The 25053-nt window shown below is 41.5% G+C and overlaps 1 protein-coding gene across 6 annotated transcripts in view; it reads left to right on the top strand.

The window, feature by feature from the left end:
- The first annotated feature begins 1679 nt into the window (after positions 1–1679).
- Positions 1680–25053, top strand: part of Avl9 (AVL9 cell migration associated) — a 38172-nt gene continuing 14798 nt past the window's right edge. For all 6 annotated transcript variants that reach the window (XR_002391583.2, XM_087210117.1, XM_087210116.1 and 3 more), the window contains exons 1-8: positions 1680–1975; positions 11609–11729; positions 13340–13425; positions 16262–16333; positions 18233–18322; positions 19578–19644; positions 20897–20937; positions 24783–24821. Coding sequence is in view for 5 of the 6 variants with exons in the window: in XM_087210117.1 (XP_087066243.1) it covers positions 1883–1975; positions 11609–11729; positions 13340–13425; positions 16262–16333; positions 18233–18322; positions 19578–19644; positions 20897–20937; positions 24783–24821 (609 nt within the window). In the remaining variant the exon portion in view is untranslated. The remainder of the gene's footprint in view (positions 1976–11608; positions 11730–13339; positions 13426–16261; positions 16334–18232; positions 18323–19577; positions 19645–20896; positions 20938–24782; positions 24822–25053) is intronic.

Raw genomic sequence — 25053 nt, 5'->3', positions numbered from 1 at the left:
GGGCCAGTCTGTATATTTAGAAATGGGGAAAATCCTGCAAATTCCCTTCCTCACACTCTCTACCAATTTTCATAGCTTCTTTATTTATAACATTATCTTATTTACTTGCTTATTTCAGTACTGGGGATTGAACCCAGGACCTTCACACTGAGCTACATCTCAAACCTTTTTTGTTTCTTTGTTTGCTTTGACTCAGGGTCTCCCTAAGTCACTCAGCTGCCCGGGCTGGGCTTGCACTTTTGACCCTCCAGCCTCAGCCTCCCGGAGTGCTGGGACGACAGGCAAGCATGCACCACCATGCTCAGCTATAGCACTATTTGAAATGGTATCTTTTAAAAATATTTAAGCATAATAACTATGAATACATGATTTAATCTTAAGTGAAAGCTCTAGGATACAAGATAAATATTTATAAAGTTGTTACTGGGCCTTCTGCATAACGAATTAACTGATGTTCACTGCAGAGTGTTAAATGCTCTGTTCTGACAATTATTTTCAAAAGTTTTATTTTTTTTCAATTGTTTTTAGACTTTTATTTTAGCTATCCCAGTTGTGGAAAATATCAGCCATGTTACATCAAGAAAATAGTCAACACATTAAGTAGTTAACATACCAAACAGGTGACATTTCAAGAAACAGTATATTCTGTATACAGGAAATAGTATAGTTTCACACAGTTCTGAGCCATTTTTTAACATAGAAAAGCATGGATAACAACACAGCAAAAATTCTACGGTACTTTTATTAACATTAAAAAATTCTACTGAAAAAAAAGTTCTACTGAATCATAGAAATCAAACTTCATTCAGGAAACCTACTGTTTTTCTCCATTATGCTTAGATTAGAATGAGGTACTTTGGTTATATTTCAAGACCACAAGCGGAAAATATAAAACGCTAAGGTCACCTACAACTGATACATGCAACTCATCACGGTAAACTTGAAGGCCAGTTACTGTGCTACGCCAAATCCTGTCTGAAACAGGGACCTACCTACCCTTTAGTTCATTCCAAAACTCCGCTGCATAAAGACTTGTTATAGACTTGTTTTTCACTTTAAATTGATAAGAGATTCATCACTTTTAAAAAATTTAAATAATAAAATCAGTAAAGGAATTAAAAACTTCAGTGACAAAAGACCCATGTATTTCATGCTGACCATAGTAAAACAAGGAAAAGGTGGAAAGGAAACACTACTTTTTTTAAAAAATTGCAAGACTAGAATAATCATTTTACAGGTCTCCATAAACATTCCAAACTCCTATATATAAATTTTAATTTAGAAAAAAAATGCAATATGAAACAAAAGAGAACTTTTCGGAAAAGCAAGCAATTTAGAGGTGAAGACAGATCGCAGTCTCCACCTGAGAGACTCCAACTACGAGCCGAAAGAAGTAGAGGGGACAGAGATATTTACAAAGAAGGAAAGCTGAGAATAGAGGTGGGAGGGGCGCAGATTTTAAGAGAAAGAAGAAGCAATAAAGAAAAGCGGTTTAACACGGAACCCACAGAAAAAGGAGCAGGAGTAGCCCTCGCTCGAGACCCCGCCCCCAGGCCCCGCCCCTCGGCCTCCTCGAGTGCCCCCGCTCCTCCAGGCCCCGCCCCGCCCGCGTCCCCTCTGATCATTTAATCCCGCCCCTCGGGCCCCGCCCCTCCAGGGCCCGCCCCGCACCTCCCACCACCGCGTCAGGTGACACCCGGAAGTGCGGAGGCGGCTGAAGGAAGAGCTGCGGCCGTGTGGGGGCGGCGCGGAGCTGCTGGGCTCCTCGGCCTGCGGCGGCCCCCGGCGCGGCCCTCATGCGGCGCTCTCTCTGACCCTGGCAGGCAGCCGCTCTCGGGCCTCCGCCGCCGGCTTGGGGCTGCAGTCGTCGTGGTGCGGGCCCATGGAGCCGGCCAGGCGCGGCGGCCGCGGCGCGCCCCGGGGGCCGGTGTTGCACATTGTGGTGGTCGGCTTCCACCACAAGAAAGGCTGCCAGGTGAGCGCGGCCTCGCTCGGGCCTTCCTTCTCAGGCCGCCCCGGGCCCCGGCCCGCCGGTCTCCGCTGACGCGCGTCTGTCCGGAACAGGGTCTGGAGGAGGAAAACCCGCACTGGCTGTTCCCGGCGCGGGGCCTCTCCGGAGCCTCGGGTCGGGCGCGCCGGCGCCTCCGGAAACGACTTCCTCGGGAGCCCGGAGCCGGAGCAGGGGGGCTGGGCCCCGCCGGCCTCCCCTGTGCTGCCCTCCCCGGGCCAGCGCGGCCCTTCTGCTTTGGGGATGCTTCACCTCTCCAGATCGGATGCAGAAAGTGTATTTACCAAGCGAAATGTGCCAGTAGGTGTTTTTCAGTTTCTACACTGGACCCTTAATTCAGCATCTGCGGTGGAATATTTGCAGTCTGTGTATTGAAGGCAAAGGAATAAAATAGAAGCAGAATTATTTAATAGGAGTGGGCAAACACTGGAAGGCAGTGATGTCATAATGTGCTAGTGAACAGTACATTGGAATTGAAAATACTGACTGCTATCACGAGGTAAAGTGGCGTTTGATTTCTTGCCTTTCACAGAAAGGAGTATTTTAGAGGAATTATTGGCACCAGCTCCGTTCATTAGAAGGTGATAACAGAAAAGTGGTGAAGGGCACGCAAAGATGGTTGTGTATGTGTTTAAATGTCTGTTTTTAGGTATATTCCTCATCCCCCAGGTAAAAATGGTATAGAAGAACACCATAGAGGAAGTAGCATTGTTCAGTGTGGTACGCAAAGATTTTCAGTAGTTTAAAACTCCATGTTTGTTTTGGTTTAGGGGAGTGTTTTGTTTGTCTTTTCTTTTTTCTTTTTGGTTCCGAGGATCGAACTCGGGTCCTTGCGCTTGCGCAGCAGGCTGCAGAACCACTGAGCTACATCCCCCCCCCCTTTTTAAATGTAGTTGCAGCTGGACTTGAACTCACTATGTAGCCCAGGCTGGCCTTGAATGTGCTGTCATCCTGCTCCCTCAGCCTCCTGAGCGCTGGGATCGCAGGGCACCTGTGGGTATTAGTGAATTATTAGCTACTTGGAGGGGGTAAAATGATCTTGTTGAAGTCATACTACAGAATAATCCTAGAATCAGAACCGGTATTGCCTCCCACACGGGACACGTTCCTTCTGTGTGCCGCTGTAGACGTCTTTCCAGCTAAGGAAGGACGGGGATACTCACTTGAGAACCACACTGGATGGAACTTTGGATAGGAAAGAAAATATCTGTACTGGCAGGAGACAGGATGAAACCTAATTTTTGCTGTCATCTGGAAATTAAGATTTATTATTTTCTATCTGTTTTATTGGTAAAGGTAATACAATTTGTATTTCCAGAAAAGAGCGCGCACTGCTGCTTAGAGATTGGAGAATGCTGAAGTGCAGAATGTAAAGTGTGAGGCTCTGTGGCCTTTGCCTGCCCACCTTTGGTTTTTGCTTTCAGCAGTCAGCGGAAGTGACTGTGAGAAGAACCCCGTCCTAGAAGTCGGGAGACCCGGATGATGTCACAGCACGGTGACCTCCATCCAGCAGGTCCAGATAACCTAACTTTCTTTACTTCCCATTTTCCTCTACCAGGGACTTGAGAGAACGTTAGACCTGGCAGCAGTCCTTAGAGCTCTTTTTCCCAGCTCCCTGAAATTTCCCTCAGTCCCCTGACGCCCAGAGAGGCTGACTGGAGCCTCTTGCACAGCTAGCTCAGAGTCGTTACGGCTGCTTTCTTTTTTTTTCAGTACTGGAGACTGAACCTAGATCCTTCTCACTGAGCTACGTCGCCGCCCCCTTTTTTATTTTTAATTTTAAGAAAGAGTCTAAGTTCCCCAGGTAGGACTTGAAACGCGTCCCACCCTCTCAGAATGCTGGGAACAGGCATGTACCACCACACTTGGCTATTTTTTTTTTTTTTTTTTGGTACCGGGGATCAAATTCGGGACCTTGCACTTGCGAGGCAGGCGGTGGAATCACTGAGCTAAATCCCTGGCCCTACATTTCTCTTTTTAAAAATATATATATGTAATATGATTGTCAGGTTTTGCCATTCATAAGCAACAATAGATTCACAACTGTTGTGGAATTGTCACTATTCTCAATACCCAGAACTTTTTCATTATCCCCCAAAACTATACCCATTAAACAGTATATATTTCTGCCGGGTGTGGTGGCACACACTTGTAATCCTAGCACTTTGGGAGGCTGAGGCAGGAGGATCCATGGTGAGTTCGAGGCCAGGCTGGGCTGCATAGTGAGTTCAAGGCCAGCCCAACCTACATAGCAAGAGCCTGACAACAAAACACTAAAATATGTATATAATATATATATTATATATACATTTATTTAAATAGCATTTTTAGGTTGTATGCTCCTAGAAAATAAAAATACATGCCTTGTTTTAGTTGTTACTATAATCCAAATGGTGCTTCACAGAGATGGTGGCAAGTTCTTGAAATTGTGGATTACTAAGAGAAGGGGTAAAAATACAGAAGACTATGTCACAGTCAAATGGAAGATGAGAATCCCAGTTGAGTTTTTCCCCTCAGATTCTCAAAAGTCATTTGATTTGTTATTGCAGCTTTAAACATTTTTTGAAATTTTATTTGTACGTTTGCAGTTTATGCAGTTTGCAGTCATCTTGGGGAGTGGGTACATGTATGTGTTGTGGCTTGGTTTTTAATCCGCTTTTCTCCCCTGCCTCCTCCTCCTCCTCGGCCTCCCCCATCCCATTTTGCGTACTTGCTGATATTACTTGTCTTAGCTCATGCTGTGGAATGTAGCATTTACATTAATTGGAGTATACAGCTTTTAAAAATTATACCTTTAGGGCCAGGGATTTAGCTCAGTGGTTCTGCCACCTGCCTCGCAAGCACAAGGTCCAGAGTTTGATCCCCGGTACCAAAAAAATATATATACCTTTAGTGTAGCAGAAAATGAAGCACTAAGAACCCGGTTCTGTAGACAAGAATGTGCTATAGTTTTTGTAAAATATTGGAAAAAAAGAAAACAGTATTGATTTTTTCACCAGGTAGAAAGGAACATTATAAAAGCAGCAAACTAAAGTACCCTGGATATGTTATATGAGTTCCAAAAGGATCTTCCTCACTTCTGCAGATTAGTGTCTTCTTAGATGCCCTACAATTCTGTTTTCTTTCTTTGGGGGGGGGGGGTACCAGGAATCGAACTCAGGGCCTTGTGCTTTTTAGGCAGGCACTGTTCCGCTGAACTACATCCCCAACTAACTCTGTTTTCTCAATTCAAGCACATTTCATGTTTAAAAAGTGTGTTACATGTGTAACAACTCATGAACACTGCCGTTCTTTCTGACCAGTGGGTCAGGTGGTTTTGGAGGTTCTAATTATTTAATTTCCCAGGATGGGTGAATCAGCTACTTCCTTCTTCATTTTATAAATTTACTTCTAGGTATAAGGGATTACAAGTGCATGGCTCATTGGATGGTGACTCAGACTTCAGATGGTTTTAACTCGGGCGTGGCTTTGTTAGCCTGCTCTTACAGCTATTCAGAATGACCCTGCTCATGTTGATCACCAGTTCTTGCCCTGCACTGGAATTATTCTAGGGAAAATTCCAGCACTTGAATCTGTCCCTTTAGACTGAAGTGAACTGAGGTAACGCTTCTGTTTAAAATACTGTTACTTTTACCAGTCAGGTTGGTTAAGCTTGATGACTTACTTTGTCATCTCACGTGGACCCCAAAGGGAAAGCCATCTTCTAATACAGCTTTGCCCACCCAATACATAGGCTGGTGTAAGATGTTTGTTCATCTTTTCTGGATTTTTTGAAGTTTTCAGATACATTTTAAGTGAAAAATTTCTTCATTTAAATTAAAATGAACATCTTTTAACTAACTGTATTGCTTCATTTTTTTCATTTTTGGGAAGAAGTGAATTCTGTAGATAACATGCCAGCTTCTAGTGGTGACTTTTCCACTTATTAATATGCTTAATATTTGGAATTGTTTAAGTGATTTAAAGTACTACTGTGACATTCAAAATAGTTTTGAAATATTTATCCATTTCAACTCTTTTACCTAAGTTTTAAAAAAATTTTGCCATTTAGCAAGACTTTTCTTTCTTAAAAACTTCCCTGAAGTTAGAATTTTTGACATGAAATTATTTCTCTGCGCATCTTCTCTACGGGAAATTTGCAGCTTAGGGATTGTGCTTTCCAGAGTTTTATTTGTCCCAGTACATAAGCTATTTGTCAGATTAGCATAATTTTTGCTAAATAATATATTTAAATATATATCAGATAAACTCATTCACTGATAGACTGGAATTTGGGGGGACATTGAAAGGGTATGGCTCTGTAGTTCAGGCTGGCCTTGAACTCATGGTGATCCTCCTGCCTCAGTCTCCCAGCTGCAGGGATTATAGGTGTGCACCACCGTGCCTGGTTCAGACTGGAATGTTTTAAAATGCTGGCATTAAGAGGGAACAGTTACTCTCCAGAGTGATATCACAGAGCAGTGACGGTGAACCTGTTAGAGACAAGTGCCAAACTGCAACCCAGACCCACTTTACCGCAGAGTGCCAACACTGCGGTGCAACCTCAGTGCTTAAAAAACCACTCGCACATGAACATCTTTTGTCTTAAAAACACGTGTGCCATGGGTTCACCACCACTGTGTAGAAAGTTGGAATTACTACTTGATTTTTTTACCACTTTTCTGATTGAGTTCATGGTTTGTGTACACAACTTCCAATTTAAATTCTTGAATAATACTTGTTGAGAAACTGGTTTGCCAGGCTCCTTTTCGGAAGAGAATTATAAATGAATGGGAGCTGATCTTAGCAGCAGTTCCAGAGTTAGTGAAGCAGCCACTGTTCTCTTGGCCTGGGGATGGCCCCATGGGTCGCAGAAGGTTGCAGTGCAAATCAGGGTGAGTTGAGATTAGGAGAATAGTTATATGTTAGGGTAACATAGCTGTACTTAAGCCTGGCCTGTGCAGATTTTGGTGACAGATGGCTTGCCCAAAAGCCTGTTGGCACCTGTGGTGACAGTGATGAAAATTCAAGAGGTACTGTTTGTGGCCTGGTGTGCTGGCGCATGCCTGTAATCCCAGTACTAGGGAGGCAGAGGCAGAAGGATCGCTTTGAGTTCAAGGGCAGTGTTTTGTTTAAGGTTGATCGCTGCAGTTGCTTGTACCACTGGTAGCTGTAAAGTGTTCTAGTCTGTAAATATACCATGATTTTATTTACCCAGCACCTGTTAATGAGCATGGGGTTCCCGATGTTTAATAACCAGGCTTGGTTAAGTGTGTAAAAGCTGGTGCATTCTCCACCTAGCTATACACACTTGTGCTACATGACCAGTTTCTTTTACTTGGAACCTGGGGTGATAGAGGTTTGTAGATTTAATATAGATTCCTAGATTTCACTAGTGTAAAAAATCCTAGTAAGTGACACATACTTAAGATCCTTCATAACTATTTTTTACTTTTGAATAAGAGCTTGTAATTAAACACATTTGAAGCTACCTTTATAGAAAGAAATTCTCCAAAAACTAATCTCAGATTCCTTGACGTTGTTTGTCTGAAATACAAGTCAAGCTGTATTAACTCCATGTCTGAAGGTATTTCTGATTTTTTTTTTTTTTTGGTACCGGGGATCGAACTTGGGACCTGGCTCTTGTGAGGCAGGCGCCGGAACCACTGAGCTAAATCCCCGGCCCGGCATTTCTGATTTTTGTGTTACTCATCTGTAAATACTGATATATCAGTCAATGCCAAATCCCTGTAACAGTGCTATTTATTCTCACATTAGTTATATTTGTTTCTCTAGACATTAAATTGAGATGAATCCATAAGAGTTTCTCCATATTGCTGTTTGCATGAAAAGATTTTTCCTTCCTAGAAGAAATATTTCTTGAAAAGGAGCATGATTCTATAAAGTCTTAGTGGCTATATATATACACTGCTTCATGTTAATAAACATACACACTCTTGTAAAGTTATGACTTTAAAGCAGAAAACAAAGTGAAGTATTTAGTGCCTGCAAACCTTTAGTATGATGATCAACTTAATATTATATAATTATATTGACATTAGCAAAATGTCATACATGATTCTAATTTAACTGTGGTAGTGATATAGGGCCTCCAAATGATATATGGGAAATAGATGTAACTCCCAACCTGTTAAATGTCACATATGCCAAGTTTGTGATCCCCAAAATCGAAAAATGAATTCTAAGGAGCAACAGAAGTTATGAGTAGGAAATATTTATGAAGCGAGAGAGCTCCTGAGAGGCAGGAGGGGACCTGCATGGTTTGCTGCGGACCCCACTTTACAGAGGAAGTTTTATAAAGCAAAATCACAAGATGGGTACAACGTGGGTTAAAGCTACAATCAGCTGCGGGGCCTGGTGCCATAATACCAGCACTTGAGAGGCTGAGACAGGAGGATCACCACTAGTTCAAGGCCAGCCTGAACTACAGAGCGAGACCCCATCTCAAAAAAAAAAAAAAAGCTGCAATCAACCAATAAGATTACAAGTATAACTACTTAGGTAATATTGATCCAATAGAGAACCAGCTCATGCAGCCTGGAAAGAACATAGAATTTTTTTAGGAAGGGTTAGGGGTCTTGGTCACCTATGGAGGTGACTGATGTCTATCTAGACTTTATTGGACCAGGTGATACCACTTAACCCTCTGGGAGATGTGTAGGCCTGGTCATTCATCTTTATCTTGACCTGGCCACCAAATGATGCCTCTCCAGCCACAGTTGTAATGTGTTTTCATTTTTTATATTGACTCCCTTGAGGGCCTATCCCTGTCTGACTGCCTATCATTATTTCTACCTAATTTAGCTGTCTATAATAGCAGGATTTACAATCAAAATAAATTTCTTCATTTAAATTAAAGTGAATGTTATTTATCTTCCTATTCATAATCTAAGTACTCTGTCTTAAGCAATATGGATGGTAAAATTGCTCTTTAATTCCAAGGGGGAGAAATTACAGAAGCAGCCTTATATTTACTTAAATCCATAAAAGCAAGTGCTTTAAACTCAGATTTATGTGTCCATTAATTTAAAAATAAACTTTTTTTTTTTCTTGGTCCTGGGGATCGAACTTGAGTCCTTGCGCTTGGAAGGCAGGCGGTAGAACCACTGAGCTAAATCCCTGGCCCTAAACTTCTTTTTAATTGGCAAGTCTCAATAGTATCATTGTACCTCTGTAGTCCACACTTTCTATTTCTGGGCTGTAGTACACTCATAAAACTAAAATACTGCATCATGCTGAGGCATAGTATTAAACACAAGCTGTTTCCAAAATCATGTTGACAACAGTAATTTGTTGCCCACTTTGTAATAAAGTGAAAAGGAAGAAGGTCAGTTGTTTGTTGTAGTGACTTCTTAAGAGATTAGCAGAGAGAACATAACAAAGAAAACATGTCTTTGACATCCAGGGGTCTTTTGTTTTTTCTTTTCTTTCAGTGTTTTGGCAGGGAGGTTGTTTTGTTTTTATAAGTGCTGGTAGTGGAGCCCAGGGCCTCACACAAGCTAGGCAAACTCTTAACGCTGAGTTAACATTCCCAGCCTGTTTTTCTGTTTTTCATCTTAAGTGAAAATTGTTATGAGAGAACCCTGACTGTAGTTCCTAAAATGTGACTTAAATACTTTGTGCTTCTGACTGTCAGGGAGTAAAGTCTGAGATGCTTGGGAGGAGGGGAACAAAGAGGAGCAGCTGATGGAATCCCTGGGAAGCGTGCCGTCCCTCAGAGTGTCTTGCTCCTCAGTGTCTGGACTGCAGCATGGATGGGGCTCCTTTGTGCACTCGGGAATTTGGAATGGTATCTTCTGTCTGTGAGATGTTTCTCTGACAGTTGAGTGGATATCACATTGTTAAAAGTGAACAAAGGGTACTTCTGAGGTACCCAAAGTTCACAGTAGGGAGCTATGCTATTGTTTTGTTTTTAGTTATTCTTTGTTGTTTTTTCAATCATTTTTTCCTGAGAACAAAGTAAATGAGATCTGACTTGATTTGTAAATTGTGGAAAAGGCCATGTGTTAATTTTTGCTATTTCTGAAGGAAAAGCATAGTCACCCTTTCTTAGATTGCCTTTTTAATTTTTTGTGATTACAGAGTCTTAATTAGGCTGTTTGTTTTTGAGACAAGGTCTCGGTATGTAGTTCAGCTGGACTTGAACTTACTATGTAGCCCAGGCTGGCCTCTAACTCGAGATGATTCTCCTGCCTCAGCCTCCTGAGTGCTGCAATTACAAGTGTGTGCCACCACACTTGGTCTCAGCTTTCATTCTTTAGAAGTCAGGGATTGTCTTTTCTCTTTCCCTTCTCCCTTTGTAATCATGTGAAGATGTAAAATAATTGGAATCAAAGTAGATTTGGCCACATGAATATTGGCTGCATAAAGAGAGCATAATTTAATAACATTGTCCTTTGGGGGAACCTTTAATGCCTCTGGCAGTGGAATGTGTTCATCCCCTACCAGACAACATCTTTGATCCCCAGGGTAACTTAGATTTGGGGCTCTAAACATTCACTTTTTTTTTTTTTTTGCCATACCAGGGATCGAACTCAGGACCTTGTGTTTGTGAGGCAGGCGGCAACACCACTGAGCTAAATCCCCACCCCACATTCACTATTTAATAGTGAATAATGTTTATTAATCTAAATGTTTATTAGTCTTGGAGGACTTAACATTGGTTTTGTCTATGATTTAGCTCATATTTGTAGGGCTGCCATATACAGCTGTATAGACTTCACTTGATATTAGCCAGAAGGCCAAGCGAGCAGCGATACAGCTGTGTAGACTCTTAACAACTCCAGGGAGAGGCATTCAGGTAAACTGCATGGCTGTGGTTCCCCCTGATCTTGCATAGGGAGGCAGCTGACCACACCTTCCTCTCCCTCAGGAACCCAAGGGAGCTTTGTTCTAGGAACCAGCACAAAGAAAGAAAAAAGAAGTATATATGATACTTCAATAATACTGAATAACTTTATAAAATGTTAAAAAACTAGGAAAATGTTCAACAAGAGGATCAATTAAAGAAGGAAATAGTAGCATATAGCTGTTAAAATTATTGTATACATGTAAACATAGGCATTTCTGTAACTCTTTTGAACTTGACTAGCAAGTTTAGCAATTTCCAAATGCAAGTATTGATTGGCAGCAAATCTCCCAACAGGAAACGAAAGTTCTAGAGCACAGCCAACACAGTGCAGGCAGTCTGCAGTTTATGAATGAGTTGTGTTCCAGAAGTGGGCTGTTTGAAATTCCAAACACACTTTCCCAAAAAACCATGTTATAAGGACTCTGGTACCAAATGAGCAAAGACCAGCCTTAGGTTTACTCATAAAATTCTCGGAGTGTATGTAGTATCTGCACTTAACTCCTATTTATAATAATTCTATGAGACAGCATTTTGAGTTCCAACTAAAAGCCCTTAAATCAGAAAGTGGAAAAGACTTAGAAATCTTTCCTTCCTTTTCCTTTTCCTCTTCTATGCCGTGTTTGCTAATGACATTAGTGCCATCAGTAGGTGTGGCTTATCCCCACATCTGTCACTCAGGGTTTAAAAGCATGTTGCCTTCAGGACAAGATAGTGCCTTGATTAACCACTAACATTTCTCACCATTTCAGGTTGAATTCTCTTACCCACCCCTGATTCCGGGAGATGGACATGCCAGCCATGCTGTACCTGAAGAATGGAGATATTTGCCCTTCCTTGCCTTGCCAGATGGTGCACACAATTACCAGGAAGGTAGGTGATAAGACAGTGGAATAATTAGTAGGTGCCATTTTTAAAGATGGGGATGGGGTAAAGGGCAGCCAAGAGGGAAGGGTGGGGAAGGAAAAGTAAAAAGGATCGAGATAAGATATGTAGGTGTACCAGTTTCCCCTGATCAATGGATTTCTTGTGTATCACAAACACATACTGATAAAATAAAAGCTTGCTAAGACAGCGGGGGACTTAGCTTGATGGTTCTGCCTGCCTCGCAAGCACAGGGTCCCGAGTTCGATCTCCTGTACCAAAAAAAAAAAAAGTTTGCTGAGACATCCTAAAGATTCTAAATACTTTGATAAAAGAAATATCTTGGCTTATTGGAACTATTTATAAAATATTGATGTGCTAGCCAGAGGTGGCACATACCTATAATGCCAGCTACTTGGGAGAGTAAAGGCAGGAGGCTCACAAGTTCAAGGCCAGTCTGGACAACTGAGCAAGACCATGTCTCAAGAAAGAGGGATGCTGGGGTTGTAGCTCAGTGCCCTAGGTTCAAACCCCTGTGCCACGCATGCCAGAAAAATACTGTTTGGAGATGGCTGGTCATGCGCTAAGAACCCTCCGGCGTGAATTGGCCGGGTGTGGTGATCCTCAGCCACCTCTGCAGGAGCCTCGCTAAGTAAGTCCAGAGCACCATGGCTGCGCTCGGAGCCCTCCTTCAGTCACACTGAACGCTGCTCTCAGAAGCACAAAGCAGAGGCTGCCTGCACCAGCTGCACCCTGCTTGAGCACTGGCCCCAGGCCTCCTGCGCTTGGTACCTCAGTGCCCACCCAGAAACGGGTGGGGTCGTTTCTCCACCTCCAGAACCAGTGTTGTCAGTGCCCTCCTCGCAAGGATGAGTACCTCAGAGAAAACAGTGCTGTGAAGTTCCTACTGAGCCTCCTCCTACCTTATAAATGAGTGCCGTGCCAGACTTCACAAAGGACTGTATCCTGCCATGGTATTAGAGGTTCCACCAAGTTAGAGTTGGCTTGATAACCTATTTTCCTAATATAGTATTTAATAATTTCCTTATGAAATAAATCAAATTGTTCCTATCCATTTTAAATATAGGCTTTATTTTTTAAATATAGGCTTTATAACCCCAGAAATCTTTTTTCTCCCTTTTTATTACAAAAGTTTTCAAAACTACAGAAAAATTGAATTGATTATAGCGAATTCTCATAGTTAACCTCTCAATGCTGAGACACGATACCTGACAGCCACAACTTAAAGGAGGAAAAATTTATTTTGGCTCACAGTTTGTAGAGCTTTCAGCCCATATTCAGCTGACTCCAAGGCAGGGTGGCATGGCAGAGAGGCATCACAGAGGAGCAGCAACACATGGTATAGCAAACAGGAACCAGAGAGACATAAAGAGAGGAGGAAAGAAGACACACTCTTCCAGCCCATGCCCCAGTGACCAGGTGCCACCTCCCAGCAGCACATTTAGCTATAAACTCACGTGTGGACTAATCTACCAGTGAATATTTCACCCTCATAATCCAGACCCTAACCCTAACCTTAACCCCCATGGTAACTTAAAATTTCATTATTAATAAGGGTAATTCACCTCAGTATTTATATTTTTTTGTGTATCTTTTAGATACTGTGTTTTTTCACTTGCCACCCAGAAATGGAAATGGAGACACAGTATATGGTATCTCTTGCTATCGACAAATTGAAGCCAAGGTATGGTAGTTAATGTGAACAACAACAGAAAAACTGCAGAATCTTTTCTTAGGTTTTGGTCACTTAGGGAAATGCATAGTTTGTATGTTTCATGTGGTGCCTGTGATGTTTCAGATTTTTATAATTTGTCACTGTTACTCCTATAGTACCAATTTATTCATGGTAATATTTTTATAAATTGACATTGGTGTCTATGATCATGTGGTGTATATTTTGTACAGTTTTTAGATAGTGATCCTCAAATTATCCCTTTGCTTTTAAATATTGTATTAAAGTTTCATATTATCTTTCACTTTTCTATTTCTAGTATTTGGTACTTGTGTTTGTCAGCTTTCCATCCTGTGACAAAATACCTGAGCTAATCAGCTTACAGAAGGAAAGGGTTATCCTGGCTCAGTGATTCCACGGTTTCAGTCCATGGCTACTTGCTTTGGGCCTGGGGGTCAGGCAGTGCATCAGGGCTGGAGTTGTGGCAGAGGAGGCTGTTCACCTCCTGGTGGCCAGGCAGCAGAGACAAGGGGCTGGGGTCCCAGAGTGCCCAGGAAGGGCAGTCCTCAGTGACCCAACTTCCTCCAGTGAGTTCCCACCCTTCAAAGTTCTACCACTCCCCACTGCACACAGGCTGAGACCAAGCCTTTCTCACGTTGGCCTCCGGGGACACTTACCCAAACCGTAGCACTTCCCTGAGAACAGTTAACTTTAGTGTTTATTTGAACAAAACAAAACAGAAACAGTTCACAAAGTGGGCAGCTCCCAGAACCAGAGCAGGTTCTAAGAACTCCTGCCAGCGAAATGATCAGGCAGCATTTTTAGAAAACAGAAGCGAGATATAGAAACTAGCCTATTTGGCCACAGCCTGGCCGTTCAACCACGCAGTTGGTTCTAGCTTAATATTAGTGAATTGGCTGTGGGGCTTCCTTCAGCACCTTAAGCTCAGTTACTGTGGTTAAACTCTGTATTGTCTGGTCTGTAGGTCTCAGCACAGGACCCCAGGGCAGATCAGTGGGAGGTCATTGATGCTCTAAAGTAGTGAGGACTTCTCAGCCTTAGCTCAAAGTTGGAATCAGCAAGGAGCTTTGAAAGTGAGAGTGACCAGGTCCCTGACAATGCTGAGCACCCAGGGGGTTCTAATGCGCACTCAGAATTGAGAACCACAGCTCTAGAGCAATAGTTTTTAATCAGAATTAGCTGGGGTCTTTTTTTTTTTTTTTTTTCCCAAAATATGTGCTGTCTTTTCTCCTACTGACTGAATTAGTATCTCTGTTCTAGAGCCTGGGCAATCACTGGGTTCAGAAGCTTTCTCAGGTAGACATTTAACTTAGTAAATCTCTTTTCATTTTCTTCTCACTTTTTAATGAAAATTTCAACATGCAGGTATATCAAAAGAATGGAACGATAGGGTTAGGGATTTAGCTCAGTGGCACTGCACCTGGCTTGCAAACGTAAGGTCATGAGTTTGATCCCCAGTACCAAAAAAAAAAGAATGGTACAACAAACATGTGCGTACTCATCACGGAGATTCAACAATTCTGTGTGTTTGCGCGTGTGTGAATTATAAGTGTAAATTCTAGGATACCCAAAATCAGTTAATTCTATAGAATGAACAATCTAAAATTAGAGATATTACATCTCATTATCACATACACCTTAAATATACACAATCTTGTGTCAGTTATGCTTCAGTAAAATGGGGACTATAAAAGAAACCGACAGATAAAAGAAACCTGAGAATAAGATAGCTTAATAATTCTGTGCACTGACCTCTTCACATGCTATTACCTTTATATAATTATTTATGAAATAAATTGAGCTGCTGCCCTTTCTCAGAAATCAGCTCCTCTACTTCCTCTTATCCCTCATAGATCACATAGTAAAATTATTTCTTCCCCTCACAGCTGTTATCATTAACAGCAGTCCTCATGCCCTGTGTAGCTTTTAAATATTGCCTCTAACCCCTCCACCTGACCCACTCCAGAATATATGAGAGTTGCCCATGGCTTCAAGTTTTCCTAGCTATTCTGAGAAACAGAATAGATATACTGGACATGAAGAGGACCTAGGACCCCAGGAAAGAGTCTTTCATTCTCTTTGAATAAAGGCAGGATATAATGGATGGATCCACTCAAGAGCAAGTCTCTACTCTTGTCCCAGTTTAATGACCAGTTTGACACTGAGCCCCCTTAGTTCTCTGGGCAGACCAAGGAAATGTCAGGAAAAGTCATTTTTACTTCCTTCTCTGCCTTGTCTGAAATGGACCAAATCAAGGCTTGTTTTTACTAGCAGAGACCTGCAGAAATGTCACATACTGTCTCAGTTACTTTTCTTGTTGCTGAGACACAATACCCGATACCCACAAGTTAAAGGAGGCAAGGTTCATTTCAGCCCACAGTTTGTCGAGGTTTCAGTCCATAGTTGGTTGTGTCTAAGGCAAAGTAGCATGACAGAGGAGAAACAGCTCATGGCAGGCCAGGCAGGAGGCAGCGGCAGCAAGCAGCAGCCTGCTGTCCTCCTGTCCCTTTTATCCTGTCCAGGCTGCAAGCCTTTTGGGTGATGCCACCCACACCCATGGTGGACCTTCCCATTAACTACACCCAGAACTATGCTAAACCAGTCAGTGAACTCATTTAGTACCTCAGACCCTTAATCCCAGTGTCACACACCCTAGATCCAGCCACCTCCAAAAAGCCCCAGCTGTGAGTGCATAAGGCTTTGTGGGGATATCTAGATAGAAGCCGTCCTCACAGTCACTTTCTTTTCAAATACTATTTTCCTGTTGAAAATATGTTTTCTGCATATTGCTATGAAATATCTGATGTTGTCTGTTTGTTGGTAACAGGCACTGAAAGTAAGGGAAGCCGACATCACCAGAGAGACCGTTCAGAAAAGTGTGTGTGTTCTCAGCAAGCTGGTAAGGTGCCAGCTAATGTAGTAATAATTGAGATGTCAAGTATCACAGTTACTCAGATTTTAGTGATAATATAAAAGAAATTGATCACTATTGCATTGAAAAATTTTGTCCTTAACTTGCTCTTTAAATTTTAAAATGTTTGGTGAAACTGTACTATAATAATACTTCAAAATTGTGTTTCTTCTAGGTACAAGTTGATGCAAATGTATGATCATTTTTAAAAAGACAATAAATGACAGTCTTTGGCTTTCATAATGCAATAACATCAAATGTCTAATTGTGCATGTGAGATACAGTTCTCAAAATCCCCTTTGTGGGGAATAATCCAGATCTGTGTCATATTGTCTTACATGTATATGATTACCTTATCAACCATTTCCCTAGTTAAACCAAAACAGAATATTTTTTTAATCTAGTCACTAAATGTATATAGATTTTCATTATTTCTTCTACAATTGTCCATTTCCTCTGTCTACAGGCAATTTAAATGTACTTTGCATAATGGAGTTTTATAAGATTTCCAGTTTTGGTCTTTATTACTAAGCTAAAAAACTCAATAATAATAATAATTTAATACTGTGAGCCTTTATAAGATTTTGAGAATCAGAACGTTTCTTCAAGGTAGTAAGTAAATAGGACAAGAATATATTTTTCTAGAAAAAAACTGTTATAAAAACACCTTGTTATCAGAAAATTGATAGATTGCTAATCTGATTCCTATACAGAGTTTCTAGAAGGGTAACCTGAGAAATGCACATCAGTAAATTACTGTTTTATGTGGGCCAGAGACAAGAGCCTGGAACTGTTGGTTATGAAAGGAAGTGCCTTGTGTCCCCAAGTAATGATGTTTTGAAGGACAATTGTAACCCTAACAGAAGCCATTTCTAGGTCAGGCATTAATTCTATAGGCACTTTTGTATGTTATATAATTGTCATTTATTTGTATAACATTGAAATATGTTTACTATTCCCATTTTATAAAGACATACTTAATAGAATATCTAATTCTCATAGACATGAACTAAGTGATAAAACTGGGGTGAAATCTAGGGTTTGTTTGTTTGTTTTGAGACAGGGTCTCACTATGTAGTTCAGACTTGCCTCCAACTTGTAGCAGTCCTCCTGCTTCAGCTTCCTGAGTTGATGACATTACTGGTGTGCACCACCATGCCTGGCTGAAATCTAGTTTTATCTGTCTCTGAAACAGACACAGGAATGCGAAGAACTCACTCAAAAACGCCTGGTTGTTCATAGTGCATTGTAGTCTATATATAAAAATACAATAAATTTATATTTAGATGGTAATAATACATTATCATCAGGAATATTGGGGAGAAAACTATTCCAGTGTTACTTTTTTTTTTAACTAATTATAGTATATATTGGTCTCTGCATCCTAAAGAGGACATACAAATGAGAAAATACCTAGAAAAGATTAAAAGGATGGATATAGTAGAAGAGGACCTTAAGTAGAAATAAGAATTAAGGAAAATTAAGATGCACTATCAACTGGCAGTATACCTGTAATCCTAATCAGGAGGCTGAGGCAGGAGAATCTCAAGATTGAGGCCAGCCTGAGCTACATAGTGAGACTGTGTCTCAAAAACAAAACAACAAAAAGACACACTGTCTTGTCATGCACAGTGTGGAGAGGTTGAATGCCCAGAATTAGCAGCTGAGTGACGGACTAAGCCCAGGAGTCTCTCCATATTGCCAGGGCATCAGGCACCTCCTGTCTGCTGCCCCAAAGTGAAAGTAGTGACATCAGCTTCCACCCATAAGTGGTGAGGCCCTGAGAGTTGACAGTTACTCCTTGTTTCTCCTTGGCCTCTAAATTAAAACACGGTGGTTTGTGTTACTGTTATCAACTTAATAAATGGTAATTTCTCTTCCTTCAAGCCTCTCTATGGCTTACTTCAAGCAAAACTTCAGCTCATTACACATGCATATTTTGAAGAGAAGGACTTTTCCCAAATTTCCATTCTAAAGGTAACTTTATACTCCTTCATTGATGTATTTGGGTAAAGATAGATTAATGAATCAAGTGAATCTTGTCAGTAATTCTGTGAAATAGTTATAAGCTTAAAAAAGATGTTCTTAACTGGGCATGATTGTGGATGGCTGTAACACCAGCACCCTGGAGGATGAGGCAGGGAGATTGCAGGTTCAAACCCGGCTTGGGCAGCTTAGCAAGACCCTGTCTCAAAAAGCAAAGGCCTGTAGGGCTGGGGATTTAGCTCAGTGGTTCTGCCGCCTGCTTTGCAAGCCCAAAGTCCCGAGTTTGACCCCTGGTACCAAATAAAAACAAAGGCCTGAGCCGGGGATGTAGCTCAGTGCTCCCGGCACCTGCCTGGCAAGCGCAAGGTCCTGAGTTCGAGCCCCAGTACCAGAAAAAAAACAAAGGCCTGGGTTGTAGCTCAGTATGAAGGTTCTGGGTTCAATCCCCAATATCACCAAAAAAAATAGACATTCTTTGAAAATCCATTTACATTAAAATATTGAAGGACCATGGCTCCAGCAGGATACTTCTAAATTTAACCAAGCCAGGCATGGTGGTGTGCACCTATAATCCCAGCACTCAAGAGGCTGAGGCAGGAGGATTGCCATGAGTTCCAAGACCAGCCTGGCCACACAGTAAGATCCTGTCTCAAAAAACCAAAAATAAAAATAAATTTAACCAGACTGTCTACTTTAGGAAATACTGACTATAAACCACTTAAATAAGTGTTGTTCTTAATGACTAATAACCTTTTGCTATGGCATTGCTTCTGTAAATTTGTCTATCTAACCAGTAAGCTGCATAGGGTGCGTATTACTCATCGGGCTTCTGGTTCCTAGTTCCAATAGCCTGAAGCAGAGAGACCACATGATTACTTTCTGGAAGGTGGAGCACGTCCTTCCGAAGGCCATGCTCAGTGTGCAGAGCCTGGGACGCTCCTGGACGCTGGCCATAGTGGGACAGTTAGGGATGTGGTGAGGAAGCGGGGAAGGTACCCTGCTGGTTCACACCAGCTTGGGAAGGAATGCAGCAAGGTGAACAAGGCTGAGGAGGGAGGAAGGGAGTCCCTGAGGACTCTCCCCCTTCTGCCAGCTCTCTGGCACCACTCGTGTCTGGAAGGTAGGAAGTGAGGGCTGGAAGCTGGCAATGTCAGAGAGACCCTCCCTTGTCAAGGGCCCTCTGTTTTTTGATCATCATATTTCTAATTCAGTGTCAAAAATGATCTAAATTCAGTCTGTTTCGTAGGAGCTTTATGAACACATGAATAGTTCCTTGGGAGGAACTCCGTTAGAAGGGTCCCAAGTGTACCTTGGTAAGTAACTTTTGCACAGGTTAGAGGAGCTGCGCTCGTTTCTGTTCAGCTGAGTTGCATGTAAAATATGATGATCAGAATCCATGTCTCTGTTGGGACCTGATTCTTTGGTAGTCAGTGCTGCTGCTGCTTTAAAGATCCTCTAGCCCTGTTTATACCGAGAAGGTTTGTGATCCCATACTGGTTGCAACTTTCACAGATACTGTTGCACAGGGTGAATTTCTGCTTTTCAGAATATTGGAAGTTTATTCTCTTCGTTACTTTAATGCTGACCAGCTCAGTTCCCTGTAAAACAGAGGGGAAGAAGAAGAGAAAGCGAACTTCTCAATTACTTTAAGATTTTTTAGGTTAGGGATTTTGTTAAATTTATACTATCTTGACAACCTAGACTATCCTTTGGTGTCTAAGGAACTCAGAATCATCTTCATAATAAAACATTTTAGTCACACAATGATTTCTGCCCCCTCAATTCCTATTCCAGCACAAAGTAGCCAAATGGTGGAAGTTTACAGTTGCAATCCCGTGTGTAATGTGAGCTAGACAGAGAACACCTGTTCTGAGGACATGTTTTCCTCTACATTATTTGCTCTTATACTGTGAGGCAGGTGACTGGAAGAGACTGTGTTTCAGAAACAATAGCTCATGTAATCCAGTGACCAAAACCATACTTAAAGGATTGGCTTTGTAGACTGGAGGAGGGTGTTAGATCTGTAATAGCCAAACAGTAGCTACGAGCAATGTGTGGTCATCTGCATTTACATTGCGATTAATAGGGAGGGTGGGAGGATGGCAGAAAGATTGAGATGTGTCGTGCACATGCACCAGCTCCCTGTGAGGAGTCTGATCATTGTGCACAGCAAACGTGTTAATCAAAAATTGTTTAAAAAAATGAAAAGGGGGCCGGGGATTTATCTCAGCAGTTTCAGCGCCTGCCTTGCAAGCCCAAAGTCCCAAGTTCCATCCCTGGTACAAAAAAATAAGTAAGTAAATAAATAAATAAATAATGAAAAGGAAAGAAATCCCTAAAAATTAAATACAGTTTAATTTTTGTGGGTCACACTTGGCCACATTTCCATTAGATGGGGCAGGTTTAAAACATTTGTATCCTTGCAGAAGGTTCTGTTGGACAGCACTTTCTGAGCATGTGTATTTAAGTAAATATTTGAATATTTGCATATTGTTTTCTTTTTTATATTCCCTCCCTAACTTTGAACAAAAATAGTCACAGATGAGCTTTTTGTTCATATTGTAGGTCTGTCTCCTCGAGATCTTGTCCTTCATTTTCGACACAAGGTACGTATGATACCATAGTATTTGAGATCTAAAATGATGCCTCAGTGCTTGTGACATACTAAAATGATAATGATGCTGCATTGCTTTTAGGAGCAAATCCAGTGTGCTGCATCAGCTGCAGATGATCCTTGGTTTCACAACTATACGAAGTTGAAAATGTCAGGCGTACTAGTGTCAGACATTTATAAGACTACAAATACAATTTGTCTACTTATTGAAGGATGGGTTTTTTTCTGTTGTCTTTCTAGTTTCAGCTATCATAGGATTAGAGGAGAAGGAAACATGTTTTGATATTGTAAAAATTTTGTTTTTGGTACTGGGGATCGAACTCAGGTCCTTGCGCTTGTACAGCAGGCGGCGAAACCACTAAGCTAAATCCCCGGCCCATATTGTAAAATATTTTTATGCTGCCCTAAGAATAGAACATTTTCCAGTAAAATACCTGTCCTTATTCCTCTGATCTTTGTCTTTCGGTCTGCTTTGGTTTTGGTGCTGGGAATTGTGCTTTTTCTTGTTAAAGCATACATTGACTGGGACACAGTGAACCAGTGAGGGCAAGCCTTTCAGAGACCAGATGCCAAACAGCAGCCCCAAACCCACTTATTTATTGCAAGGTGCCAGCACTGAGGTTCAAACTGAATAGTGAGGTTTGAGTTTAGAAAAAACCACCTCATACATTAATATCTTTTGTCTTGAAAGAAAACCATGATAATAGAGCTTTCAGTGATACAAACTGCTTTTCATTGAAAGGTGAAAGTTTGCATTTTGCGTGCTTTTGCACAATTAAGGTGATCTTGCAGTTGTGTGCACACTGATACTTTGTCAGACCTTGGCTCATACCTTGTAGTTTGAGAGCAACACATGCAGCGCTAACGTCATCTGTCAGTTTCCTGTATCAGATTTGATAGAATTCAAAGCTGAAAACAGGCTGGGGATTTAGCTCAGTGGTTCTGCTGCCTGCCTCGCAAGCACAAGGTCCCAAGTTTGATCCCCAGTACAAAAAAAAAAAATTTGGCAGAGAATTCCACACTTCAAGGATTTCATTTTCAGAACTACTAACTGTGCTGTCCTCTGTCCTCCCTTCATACTCCATCTTCTCGAGTGTTGCATGCAGGTCACAGTTTATTTTTCCAGATAGAGCTTTCTTAAAATTCTAATAGCTCCATTTCTAGATTTCCAAAATCTCACCAGTGTAAGCAGAAAAGATCAAGTTCTTCAAATTTGCCTTTATCTGGAGAAGAAAATACAAGGTTATCTCCATCTTACACTGTAAAAATCTATTACTAAAATTCTCCTTTGCACCTATTAAAATGCTAGAAGATTCCATCTAGATTTCCTGATGGCTTGTAGGATTGTCTACAAATGTTGCAGAATTTTCTAAGTGCATTTTTAGATTTGGAAAATATTTCAGCTGTTCACTTTCAAGATCTATTTCAAAAACTTGCAGTTTTCTCCCAAATGTTTTGATATCACAAAATACCTTTCTGCTGTTCTCCCTACACATTGTAGATTTCGATCTTAGGTCTTCTGACAAGAAAGCCTCCATCACAGAACTGTAGGTGTCTATCCCTTGTGTGCTCAGGCAAAGACACCAGTTGCACCAGCTCTTCTCTCATAATGTCACCTACAGCATAACAGAGAGTCACTGCTAGCCTTGCATGATCATTTGTATCTCCACTTACATCCAAGCACATGGAGTACCTGTAAGTCAGTGGTGAGCTGCTGACTAGCATCACTTGCCATGCACAGGACTCGATCTTTCACAGTATTTGTAAGTGGCATCTCAAGATACATTTGCATAATTTTATCTTTGTTTGGGAAATCATGAAAAAGGGAATTACTCCCGGACAACATGGCCATTTTGATAAAATCCCCACCAGAGAGGGGCTTACTATGTTTTGCTATACACAGTGAAATTTGAAAGCTGGCAGCTATCACATGATTTGTTTTAGAAAGATAGTTGCAAAAGCTAAGATACTGGAAATGCTGTTCCTCAGTTTCCCTTTAAGAAACTCTCCTTGGTTGATGTCAAAGTGGCGCCTGACACTTGATGTATGACACAACATTTTCAATACACAGACTACATAACGCTTTCCCATTGTATTCAGTCACTCCACATGACCCTGTCCAGGCCTCTGGGAATGATCTTCCACTGTCTGTTTTCAGTTTTGCTCTTTTTGTTGTCATTTTTTTAGTGTTCAAGACTTGGAGTCTACAAAAACAAAAAAAAATTTTTTTTAAATGAAGCACCCAATACAAATCTATCCCTATACCAGAAGCAGCTAACACTGTTAGCGAACACTAAAGAATTGGAGCTGGATGTGGTGACTCACGCCTGTAATCCCAGCACTTGGTAGGCTGAGGCAGGAGGATCACTGTGAGCTGAAGGCCAGCCTGGGCTGCATAGTGAGTTGAGGTCAGCCTGAATTACAGAGCAAGACCCTGTCTCAAAAAAAAAAAAAGAATTGGCTATTCCTTGAATCAACAGTCTGCTGCAGTGATTCTCAGCTGGGGTTCCTCTTTAATTTGCTGACCACCAGTGCAAGGGGACAGTGTTCCACTGAGCAGCTCTTGGCCTGCTCTGGAAAAGGCATCTGAGTGCCTTTCCTACCTTGTGGGGCTTCTGCTGAGATCACAGCCGTCCAAGCAAAAATGTATCCCCTTGCTCCTGTTTTCATACATTATTCATGAACAAATAAACACGATGCTGCAGATCCAAATAGGCAGGGGTACGGCATAGCATGAACAGACTCTGTCTCTGGATTAGAACGTCTCTGCTAAATCCTACATACTCAACTTCAGTTTTTCATACGTAAAGAAGCTAAAGTCTTGTGTTGATAAAAATGATTAAAACTCAGACCCTGGGCTGGGGATTTAGCTCAGTGGTTCCACCGCCTGCCTCGCAAGCACAGGGACCAGAGTTCGATCCCCAGTACCAAAAAAAACCCTCAGGTCCAATGCAACCATATATAATGTATACTATATGTATTGTATATAAGTGTATATTATGATATATAAGTATGTCATATTATACATGGTGTTATATAATTATATATCGTGTACAGGTCATATATTGGATATTATATCTGTGGTGTTCCATATGATAATATAGACATATGCCATATGCCGACTGTTCCTGCCTGTGGCATCACTGCCTTGTGCCACCACCCCTTCCTGAGCATGCACGTGGCCACTCATTGTGCTGGTAGCCGCTGCTCAGCTGCTGGGGCGACTTAGCTCGCCTGCGGACAGAGAGGGCTCTGCATGCCCACTGTGTCACATGTGCCATAGGTTTGCCACGACTGCATTAGACATTTATTAGGTACCTGTCGTGTGAATGCCCTGAACATCCAAAAATAAGTGAATGATCCCTGCCCTTTAAGGTATTGTTTCAAGCAAAGATAGCACTATACTCCAAAAAAGATAATTCAATTAGAGATTTAACTGACTGTCACTTTTTTTAGAGAATACAGGTAATGTTTAATTTCTTAGTATAAGTTTATGGTTTTCCTGTCTTTTAAGATGCTATAATTGGGCCGGGGATTTGGCTCAGTGGTTTCACCTCCTGCTGCGCAAGCGCAAGGACCCGAGTTCGATCCCCGGTACCAAAAGAAATAAAATAAAATAAAATGCTATAATTATTTAACTCTTACTTAAATGATATACAATTATGTTTGAGGATGGGAAATGGCAGATAATTAATAGAACTGAGTTTCTTTTTTTTTTTTTTTGCTACCGGGGATCGAACTCAGGTCCTTGTGCTTGCAAGGCAGGTGGCGGAACCACTGAGCTAAATCCCCAGCCCTGAGTTTCTTATTTTAACACAGTGTTCTTTCTTTTTGTAGGTCTTAATCCTATTTAAATTAATTCTTCTGGAAAAAAAGGTGAGACATGAAGGGGCAGAAAGAAGAATGGTTTATTTGTCACTTTTTTTTTTTGTACCAGGGATTAAACTCAGGACCTTACACTTATGAGGCAGGCGTGGTGCCACTGAGCTAAATTCCCGGCCCTTGACATTTCTTACATATTACATGATATGGGAACTAATGATAAAATACAAGATGTTTCTTGCCTGTCAAATTGTGTAAGCTGAAGCACATACTCTGTGCCTTAGAA

Source organism: Heterocephalus glaber, unplaced genomic scaffold (assembly GCF_053883595.1).
Source record: "Heterocephalus glaber isolate CG9 unplaced genomic scaffold, H.glaber_assembly_v1.0 deba00001111, whole genome shotgun sequence".
Taxonomy (NCBI): domain Eukaryota; kingdom Metazoa; phylum Chordata; class Mammalia; order Rodentia; family Bathyergidae; genus Heterocephalus; species Heterocephalus glaber.
This window is presented reverse-complemented; position numbering and strand designations above follow the sequence as displayed.